This window comes from Sarcophilus harrisii, chromosome X (genome assembly GCF_902635505.1).
Source record: "Sarcophilus harrisii chromosome X, mSarHar1.11, whole genome shotgun sequence".
In the NCBI taxonomy this organism is placed as follows: Eukaryota; Metazoa; Chordata; class Mammalia; order Dasyuromorphia; family Dasyuridae; genus Sarcophilus; species Sarcophilus harrisii.
Genome location: NC_045432.1, coordinates 22,914,744 through 22,925,420, shown reverse-complemented (window position 1 = coordinate 22,925,420; position 10,677 = coordinate 22,914,744). Strand labels below are relative to the sequence as shown.

At 53.7% G+C, this 10,677-nt stretch overlaps 1 protein-coding gene across 3 annotated transcripts; it reads left to right on the top strand.

The window, feature by feature from the left end:
* The first annotated feature begins 608 nt into the window (after positions 1-608).
* LOC105751063 (potassium voltage-gated channel subfamily C member 1-like) lies at positions 609-9,537 on the top strand. 3 transcript variants are annotated; one of them, XM_031944356.1, is made up of 4 exons: positions 609-921; positions 5,377-5,463; positions 7,343-7,855; positions 8,392-9,537. In XM_031944356.1, exons 3-4 carry the CDS (start codon positions 7,376-7,378, stop codon positions 9,220-9,222), a joined length of 1,311 nt encoding a protein of 436 aa, XP_031800216.1. In that variant the 5' UTR covers positions 609-921; positions 5,377-5,463; positions 7,343-7,375; the 3' UTR covers positions 9,223-9,537. The 3 variants fall into 3 exon arrangements, with proteins under 3 accessions (XP_031800216.1, XP_031800214.1, XP_031800215.1); XM_031944354.1 differs by having other exon boundaries at positions 7,340-7,855; XM_031944355.1 differs by lacking the exon at positions 609-921 and adding an exon at positions 2,039-2,294 and having other exon boundaries at positions 7,340-7,855.
* The last annotated feature ends 1,140 nt before the right edge of the window (positions 9,538-10,677 follow it).

Genomic DNA, 10,677 nt, shown 5'->3' with positions numbered 1-10,677 from the left:
AAGTTTCCAGGCTGCTCGGAGAGAAGGGGGGGGGGGAGTGAGGGGAAGCGTCTGAACAGTGGATTAACCCTGGAGGGAGCTCCGGGCCAATTCCCCCCTCCCCTCCAACCTTCCAGGGAGGGGTGGGCCGCCCCCCCCCGAAATCTTCCCGGGGCCTGGCCAACCCCCCCCACCCCCTAAATCAGAGCGAGAGAACTGGCTCGAGGCAGTCCCACAGCTCGGGAGGAGGGGGAGGGAGGGGGAGCATGGTTTGTGTCGAGGAGACTGGGGCCTCAGCCAACGTCAGCACAGGCCGGAGTCAAACAGCCTATTCTCCGAGCATGGCTAATCCCCGAGGAAACGGCGAGAGAGATGAGTGGGCAGCAACAGCTGGATGTGGCCAGGAGCACATCTGGCTTGGAACATGTGCTGTCTTCTGGTCCTCGCCTCCCCTCTCCTCCTCCCCAGGGCCCGGAGGATTCCAGGCGGCTGCTAAGAGCATTGTCCTGGGGCTGGGGGGGGGGGGGGCGGAGGAGCAGAAATGGGGGCCCTGTTGTTCCAAATTTCCAGTCTTGTGAATTGGCCCCGAGCCTGACCACCTAACTTCCTGTTTTCCCCCCAGCCGCCTCTCCCCCCTCCCTGCGCTCAGGCCTGGAGCCGAGCCTGAGAAGGAAGGAGGAGCAGAGAAGTTGGCCCCGGGCTGGCCATCCTCTGCTTCCCCACCAGGGGCGGGGGTGAAGTCTGCAAACCTAATGAGGGGGAGAGCCCATGTAGCCCCTTCATCTGCAGCCACCAGAGGCCCCCGGGCTCATTCCTGCCCGGACACACAGAGAGAGGACAGCTCCCGAGGAGCTCCGCGGCCCCCTCCCCCCAGCAGCACCCCCAGTCCCCGGCCGCAGCCGGCCGACCCGAGAGGCGGAGGAGCCCCAGCCTAGGTGCACGGTAGGAGGCACGGGGTGCAGGGAGCTGCTGGGGAGAGGGGGGAGCCTCAGGGACACGGGGGACGGAGCCCCGGGCCAGTTTCCCTCGGAAACGGGGTCCCCTGGCAGGAGCGGGCTGCCCGTGCTCGGAGCCGGGACGGGGCTGCCGCACCTCGGGGCCAGTAAGCGAAAGGCTTATCTGCAAGACCGCGTTAACCCTTCCTTTGTTGTCCGACTTGCTTCGGTCCTCGTCTCTCCCGCCCGGACCCCCCCCCTCTCCCGAACCGCCCGGTTCCGAGGTGCCAAGAGCGAGCACAATGGACGGGGCTTCGTGGGACTCTGCCACTTCTTCCCACTTGGATGACCTTGGGCTCTCAGCCTTCAAAGTGGTTCTACTGAATGCTAAGCCCCCCCCCCCCCCCCCCCTCCTCCCCGCCCCCGGGCTCTCGGCCCCTCGGCTTGGGTTGGAACCCCGGCTTCTGCCAGCCCCGTGGCACTCCACAAACTAGTTCCCCTCTTTGGGCCTCAGTTGTCTCCTGTCAAGCAAAGGGTTGAGTGAAATGATCCCCGGGATCCTCTCCTGCACAGAACTTCTAGGACCCTTTAAGTGTCTCCTGTCCAGTCCACCCCACTTTGGATCCCCTCTTTAGCTAAAACCAGAGGGCTTCATTAAGCAGCCCGCTCAGGGGCTGCTGGGACTACTGCAGGTCCCTAGGGAAGAGAGGTAGAAGTGGCTTCGGGTCATCTAGCAGGGTGACAAGGACACCCCACTTTGGATGCCCTCTTTAGCTAAAACCAGGGGGCTTCATTAAGCAGCCCGCTCAGGGGCTGCTGGGGCCACCGCAGGTCCTTGTAGAGATAGGTAGAGGTGGCTTTGGGTTATCTAGCAGGGTGACAAGAACCACCCCTCCCCAAAGTTCCTCTCGTCTTGGGCTAGACCCACCTCCTCGGAAATCTACACACACACACACACACACACACACACACACACACCCATGCGACCACTTAGCACCCGGTCACCGCGCTTAGCCCCGACTCCCAGTTCTGGGGCAGGGGCATTTTGACTTGTTTCCAGATGAGCAGGGAGGGGGGAGGAGAGAGGGAGGGACGGATCTATTGAGCAGGAGGAAGGGCATCTTTGCACACGCTTCACAAGCCCCCGATGCTGCACTTAACATATAGCCCTAGTCCCGCTGACCGCACCCTTGGCACAGCAGTATCCAGAGGATCAGCAGCTCTTGTAGACTCAACAGGAGTCTCCCCGAAGCATCCCCACATTCCAGGCTCCCAGGGATGCTAGGGGCGACTCGCCTGCAGAACAACCTTCGGGGAGTGTTGGGTGACCACGACTGGCTCAGCTACCCACGGGGGATGTGAGCAGATCTCAGATTTCTCGTGAGTGCAATCAGGGAGCCGGGCGAGGGGCTACCTAAAGTCCCCTCCAGCTCTGACCCAGCCTCCTTGTCTGCCCTTCTTTGTCCTGAAGTCCTTTAGAGCTCTGTCCTTCTGGACTCTAAAGTTCCCGCCAGCACTAATATTCCATGTTCTAAGAGCCCTTCCAGTTCTGACATTGTGTCTTTGAATGCTAAGGGCTAGGGTCCCTTTTCAGCGTTGTTCAAAGATCCTTGTGTGTTTTCAAGCCTCTGCCAGCTCGGACTTTTGCGTTCTGAGGTCCTTCCTAGCTCTAACATTCCATGTTCTAAGGGACCCCCGAGTTCTGACATTTTAAGTTCTAGGTTTAAGTTAAGGTCCCTTCCAGCTCCAGTCTTGTGTATTCTGAGATTCCTCCCAGCTCTAATAGTCCGTATTCAGAAGTCTCTTTCAGCTCTACTATTCTTGGTTCTCAGGTCCTTTCCACATCCAATATTCGATGTTCTAAAATCCTTTCCAGCTTTGACAGTCTCAACATCTTTCCTCAGCAGCCTGGGCAGCCAGAGAAGGGAGAAAGAGAGGAGAGAGAGAGAGAGAGAGAGAGAGAGAGAGAGAGAGAGAGAGAGAGAATAGAGAGGGGAGGGGAGAGGGAGGGGGAGAAAGGGGAGAGAGAGGCGGGGGAGAGAGGGGAGAGAGAGAGAGAGAAGACGGAACAGACAAAGGCAGACGAGACACAGAGATAAAAGACAGAACAGAGAAAAACATTCAAAGGGAGACAATTGAGATAGGGAAGAGGAGAAAGGAAAAGAAAGAGAGAGAGACGACCAGACGGAGAGAGGAGACAGCACGACAGGAATGGGAGGGAGAGAGAGAGAGAGAGAGAGAGAGAGAGAGAGACATAGAGATAGAGAGCAGAGACAGTCAGATAGAGGGAGAGAAACACAGAGACAATGATACAGAGGAATTAGAAAGGAGACACAGAAACAAACAGGAGAGAGAGAGGAGATGGACATAGAGACAGATCAGACAGAGACAGAGACAGAGACAGACAGGAGGGAGGGAGGAAAGGAGGGAAGAGAGAGAGAGAGAGAGAGAGAGAGAGAGAGAGAGAGAACAAGGGGGAGGAGGAGGAGAAGAGACAGAAGAGAGAGTTAGAGACAGAGACAGAAAGAGACACAGAGAGAGAACAGCAGTGACCCCGAAATCCTCTCTCTTCATTTGGAAAACTCATTCGGAATCAGCACATTTCCCTGCTCTCCCTGGTTCCCCGTCCTGAGCACTCTGGGATCTGGCTAGTTTCTCCTCTGTAGTTTGCCAGATAACAGACTGTGCTTCTCTTCGCTGCAGCCCTTTCCAGAATGGGGGCCAATGCCTACCTACCACTGACCTCAAGGGATCCTTGCGAGGGAGGCTCTTTGTGAAGCTGAAAAAAGCCCCAGACACAACTAGTGTAACGATCAAGCGCGGCCCTTCTGAGGTTCGGCCCCCTCTGCAGAGATGTGAGGGGCCCCCTTCCCAGCCCATCCCTTTCCCTGCAAGCCTGGACCTTGGCATTCAAGGACTTCCCCAGCCAGGCTCCAGTCTTCTCCCTTATCCCTGTTGTCCCGGGGTCCCGGGCACGGCTGGCCCCTTCGGTCCAAGAAACGCAAGGGGCTTTTGTTCCGGATCTGCCCCCAGGTGGGTGTCATAGGTGGCTGGAGCTGGGAGGGGACTGAGAAGAGAGAAAGAGCTGGGAGGGAGCCGAGAACATAGAGAGGGCGTTAGAAGAGAGCTCCGAGTACAGAACATTAGAGCAGGGATTCTTGCAACATGAATCGAGCAACTCGAAAGCATTGCTTAAGCGTTTGCTGTGTACCACACACCGTGCTAGACATGATACAAATACAAATAGAAAGCAAGGAGAGTCCTTGCCCACCAAAAGCTTCCGTTCTAACGGGCAGACAGCACACACAGGGGAGCAGTCACATGGAGGGCTCCTTCGGTTAGGAAAATTACAATGGTAAGTCCACAGGTGAGTAAGCAGATTGACACACCCCATCAGGAAACAAATTACAAAATTGGAGGGGGTGGGAAAGGAAGGAAGCCACCTTTAGTGGGTGGGTGAAGAAGTTGTAGGGCAGCTAGGTGGCGCTGCAGTGGATAGAACCATAGCTCTAGAGTTGGGAAGACCCAAGTTCAAATGTGCCCTCAGACACTAGCTGTATGACCTTGGGCAAGTCATTTCACCCTGTTTGCCTCAGTTTCCTCATTTGTAAAATGAGTTGGAGAAGGAAATGGTATGCTTTCCTCACAACCACTTGGAGGGAAATAGCAACAATAAGATCGCTCCCGTTTTGCAGATGAGGAAAGGAATTTGCCCAAGAAAAAACTGGTAATCAATGGCCAAGGTGAGATTTGAATCTGATTTCCTGACTTTAAATCCATCACTCAACCTGACCGTGCCTCTAGAACATTAACTCCTTCTGGCCCTTCCGGACTGATCTCATTTCTGACGCACAGGGCTGATCCCAGAAGGGTCAGGAGTTCTCTTTTGCTCGTGTTTGTACTCTCGAATTAAATTCTGGGGAAATGAAGAAAATTAGATGTGATATTGTATCTAGGATATACTACAACATATTTAACATGTATAAGACTACCTGCCATCTAGCGGAGGGGGTAGAGGGAGGGAAGAGAAAAGTTGGAACAGAAGTGAGTGCGAGGGATCATGTTGTGAAAAATTACCCAGGCATATGTTCGGTCAATAAAAAGTTATAATAATAAGAAAGAAAAGTAGATGTGGATCTCGCCTAGGATTCCACGAGTCCATAGCTCCTGTATTCACCCAATGATATGGGTATTAGGTATGAGGCTGCCTTTATTTCTCCCACCACAGAAAATGCATGGGGTGCAAAGGCTTTCACAGAGCCTATACCTGATAAACTCCCCCTGAAAGTAAAGGTACTTGGGGGGGCTGCTGAATAAACACTTCCCATTCACACTCTGTTTGAGCTCTCCAAGTAAAGAGGGCTAAAAGGTTCAGACTTCATGGACTCCCCGACTTTGGTCCTTCTGCTCCAGGTGCTTTTCCTTCTTTAAGTACTCTGTTGAAGACATTTTCTCCTTTCAGGAGGCTGGTTCCTGACTCTCAAACTTAAGAACTGTCACTTGGAAACTCTACAACTTGGGAACTCTTGAACGCAGGATCGCTCACAAGGTAAAAGTCACAAGGTTAGGAATATCCACCCTTAGGATTGCTTTTCTCTGACTGTGATCAGAAAAGGAAAAAGAAAGGCAGAAGGTAGCTAGAAACTTGAGGTCCAGGGACTCCTCTCTCAGACTCACTTGCTCACTTGCCAGAAAATGTCACCATTTTCTATTCCTGGGTAAAGGAGAGAGAGAGATCCCGTTTTCCTTCACTCCAATGTATTCTGTCTTGGAGGTTTTGAGGAAGAGAAAGTGCACAAAAAAGTGCTAAATCTAATAATATAAAAGTTTGTTGTTGTCATTCAGTCAGGTCTGATTATTCAGAGCTGGTTTCTTGGAAAAGATACTGGAGTGGTTTTCCATTGCCTTCTCTAACTCATTTTACTTGAGGAACTAAGGCAAACGGGGCTATGTGATTTGCCCAGGGTCACCCAGCCAGCAAGAGTCTGAAGCTGTAATGAAGACGTGAATTTGTCTTCCCGATTCTAAGCCCAGTACGCTATCCACTGCGCCACCTAGTGGCCAATCGCATAAATGCATATGGATAAATGTAAGGTCTTACACTGGGTTCAAAAAATCAATTTCACAAACTGGCGAATTAGACATTACTAAATCCCCAGGAAATCTGAATAAAGCCCAATATAGTTCTTATTTAGGATTGCCCAAATTGGGGAGGAGATTCCTGATTTCTGTATAGTATTCTACATATAGAAAACAGGTCTAGGGCAACCTTTCTTTCACCCACCACAGAAAATGCATAAGATCCAAGAAAACTTAACAGAGCTAGTGATCAAATCTAATAATGAAAAGCTCTCAACTAGTCCATTGGATGCCCTCAGGTAGATAAAGGTGCTTGGGCAGATTTGGAAATAATCCCCATCCACCTACACTGTCCAGGGCTCGGAAGTTGACTCAATTTGAGTTAACACTATGCAATAGCTGCCCAAAAAGCTAATATGCCTTTGGGCTGCATTAAGAGGGACACAGATTCCAGGAACCTCCAAGGAGGCCATGGTCCCACTCTATTGTGTTCTGGTCAGAAAAGATCTGGATTTTTGTGTTCGGTTCTACATGTCATGTTTTTAAAAGGATATTGATAAGGCACAAATCATTTAGAAGAGGCAACCAAAGTGGTAAAAGGCCTTGGGTCCACATCGAATCAAAGGGATTCTTAGCATTTTGCCTGGAGAAAAGAAGGCTGGCTGGGGGGATGCTGGGATAGTGAATCTGTTTGATCCCAGAGGGCAGATCCAGAATCTGCCATGGGTGGAAGTTACAGAGAGGCAAATTTAGGGTAGGTGAAGCTTTCCAGTAATTCAAGCTGTCCAAAAGTGGAAGGAGTTGCCCCAAAAGGTAATAAATTCCTGCTCATTTGGTGTCTTTGAGCAAAAGCTGGCTGACTATTTGTGGGGTATTTTGTAGAGATGATTCTTTCCTGGGTTGGACTACCCAGCCACCGAGGTCCCTTCAAAGCGAAACTCCAGCTCTGTTGATAGGGAAACCGGGATCTAGAACGTCAAATGAGAACGAGAACATTATAACTGGAAAAAACTTCAAATATGGAATTCAGAGTTGAAAAGGATCTAAGAGGTCATTCAGTTCAATTTCCTCATCTTCTGGCTAGGAAATGGACATCAAGGCCCAGAGGAAAGTGATTTGTCTGAGATCCCACAGGTGGCAAAGCTAGGATTTGAAGCCGGTGAAGAATCCCTGCTGTCTTCACCATTTTTATTCCCCTACCCCAACTCTTCACCTTCTCAGGGACTCTGTTTCCCAGCCTAAATCTGGAGCTGCTGGGGTCACAAGACAGGGAAGGCAGGGGCAGGGACCCAGCCTGGATCTCCCATTAAACCCAATCCTAATATGCCGTCTCTTTTTCTTACCAGCAGAGCCAAGAGGACCCAGAGTCAGGCAGGCAGGTCATGGAGGGCTCAGGCGAGAGGCTGGTCCTCAATGTGGGGGGCGTGCGCTATGAGACGTACCACAGCACCCTGCGGGCCTTCCCCGGCACACGGCTCTACCAGCTGACCGAGCCCCCCATGGGTGGTACTCTGGCCCGAGAGGTCTTCTTTGACCGCAGCCCCCATCTCTTTGGCTACGTACTGGGCTACTACCGAACACGCCAGCTGCACTGCCCCCCAGACATATGTCGGGCAGTGCTGGAGGAAGAGCTGGCCTTCTGGGGGCTTGCCGACGCCCCTTTGGCCCCCTGCTGCTGGCTGAAGCTCAGCGGAGGTGATGGGCGGGCTGAGGACTTCCACGCCTGGGAGGAGAGTGAGCTGGGAGAAGAACAAGGCCTGCTGGGACCCATTGAGAGCCCCAACTCCACCAGGGCCCAGGGAACCTGGAAGCCGTGGCTGTGGGCTCTGCTTAACCAGCCCTGCTCCTCCCTAGCAGGCAAGGTAACACTCTCATCCCCCTAGACAGGCTCTGAATCCTTCCTGCCCCTCTGCCCCCAGCTCCAGGGACCATCCCTGTGGCCTTGGGCTCCGTTCTCATTCACCAAATGTTTTCTGGGACGCGTAAGATGTCGTATCATTTAGGCTCATCTTGTGCTCCGAAGCCCCTTCCTTGTTCTGACCTCTCCTTCTAAAGTCCCTCCCTCCCGGGCCTGCCGCCTTTGCTCCGAGGACCACCCGGCTCTAACGTTCTCTACTCTTTGTCTCTCCTGATGCCCCTTCCAGCTCTCCCATTCTGTTCTCGTGCTCTGCTACGCTCTGATTCTCTGCTGCGTTCTTTCCCGTACTTTCTAGCGCAAATCACATCGGCTCTAGGTGCCGAAGCAGCCCCTAAGTCAAGAAGCCAAGTGAGCCAGGTAGAGTGCGTCTGGGAGGGCTTCGCAGCCACTGGAGCTTTCCCAGCAGGGGCTTGGGGATCCTGGGAGGTTGGGGGCGGTGCTGGCCGGGAAGCCACTGACAAGTTTAACCCCCTCCCACAGTGTGCCGCCCTTCTCTCCATGCTCTTCCTCCTGGGTGTCCTGGTGATCTTCTTTCAAGAAACCTCGGTGCAGCTGGACTACTTTACGTCCAACTTCCGGCCCCTGGAGCCCTGGGATGGTGAGAAGGAGGGCCTGCCCCCGCCTCAGGCGCCAACCCCCGGGCTGGTGTACCAGCGGGCTCCCCACCTTCTCTACCTGGAACTGCTCTGTGTGCTCTGGTTCGGGGCCGAGCTGCTGGCCCGGAGCATCTCCTGTCCCAACAAGATCAAATTCCTCCGCAGCCCCATGACCCTGGTCGACCTGGCGTCCCTCTTCCCCGTGCTGGTGGAGCTGGCCGTGGGCCGCAGGGCGGAGCGCCACCCCCGCCTCTGCTTGGTGCTGGGGGCCCTGCGAGTACTCTATGTGCTCAAGCTGGGCCGCCTCCTGGGGCTGGTGGAGAAGCCGCTGGCCCTGAGGGTGCTGGCTCACACGCTGCGCTCCTCCTGGAGGGAGGCGGGCCTCCTGCTCCTGCTCTGGGCGGGAGAGATCTTGCTCTTCGGTTCCCTCTTCCTGTACGGAGAGCTTCTGGGCACGGGCCACGGCCAGGGCCAGAGCGAGGTGCACTTTGCTGACATCCTCACCTGCTTTTGGTGGACGGTGATCACCCTCACCACCGTGGGCTACGGCGACATCTACCCCATGTCTGCCTTGGGCCAGGTCACGGCCGCCATCACGGCCATGGCGGGCATGCTGACCAGTGTGCTCCTGGTGCCCATCCTCCTGGTCCGCTTTCAGAGATGCTATGCTGTGGCCCTGGCCCGTCAGAAGCTGCGGCCCAGCGGGACCCTGTGATGGGAAAGGCCCCAGGTCCCTCGGGGAGGTGGGAGGGGCCCCCGGGTGCCTGCCCAGGGAAAGCGTCACAGAAAGACCGCCTGGCCTGCCCCCACCCACCCAGCTCCATGCCCCACGTCACCAGGTGATCCCTCACAATTCTCCTGCTTCAGAAAACAGTCTTACAGCTACATTCTGGTCCAAGGTCAGGCTCAGATCCACGGTAGCATTGCCGGGGCTTTTTGGAGGGGTGGACGGGTATCTGTAGCTTGGAGTCATTTGTCTTCCGTCCCTCCGCCACCTCGTAGTCCTAGAGCGAGAGCGGGAAGAGATGTTGGAGGTCATCGAGTTCATCCCCCTCATTCTGCAGATGAGAAAGCTGAGGCAGTCAAAGGTAAAGGGACTCATCCAGGGTCACACAGTCTTGTCTGCGCCAAAAGCGGAATGTGACATAAAAGCAGCCTGACTCCAAGAGCCGTACTCAGTCCATTAGCCTAAGCTGCCTTCATCTCCTCAAAGGGCAGGAGCGGATACTGGATGAGACTCCATGGTTCTCTTCCCTCTAGCCTCTTATTCCTTCCCCTGCGTCCCCCCCCCCCAGCCCCACCATCTAGGTCCTCATTCCCAGATGAGGAGAAGAAGCTTGTCAGCTCTAGGAAATTTAGTGCTGATGGTGGAAAGTGGGGTCGGAGAAGGCGCAGTTCTCAGACACAGACAGTAGATGTCAGTGGCAACAATCTTGAAGATAGCAGGAACGTAGACACATCGGAAGACCATGGGATTTAGAGCTAGAAGGACCTGTAGAAATGATCTCGCGTGATCCCCCATTCGAAAGAGCGGGGTCACGCAACAAAATAAGCTGGGATTCGAACCCAGGTCCTCTCATTCTAAATCCAATGCTCCTCCGGTGCCCCACCTCTCGGCAGACTCCCAGCAATTTTTCCTGCCCCTCAGTCCCTTTCCCATAACCCCACCTGGGGGACTAAAAGTCCCCTTGTATTATTGCTTATGTAGCTACCTTATGCTTCCCAGGAAGGGGAATGAGTTTTTGTAAGCAGACTAAATTTTATCATTATGTCTGCCGCTATTATTTGGTTCCTCTTCTAGTGTCCCTATTCATAACAGTATCGCCATTTAACAGATAAAGAAACTGAGGCTCAGAGAGATCTCACTTCTCATCCATTTTCTCATATGTTCACTGTGAAGAAGGAAAGGCAGGAGCTAACCCCATTTTACAGCTGGTGACGTACTCAAAGTCACATGAAAGTGTAGAAGCCACAATCAGGTCTCAGGTCTCCTGACTCCCAAGTCCAGGGTTATTAGACGGCCATCAACTTGTTGGGTCAACGACACCATTGACCTTTTATAGTCTTTTGGCAAAGCCCTAGGTGATTAGAGGCCACTGGCTGAGTGGATCCTTAAGTAGACAGAATCAAGATCTGTCTACACAGGCCAGGAAAGAGCTCGAGCTGTCAA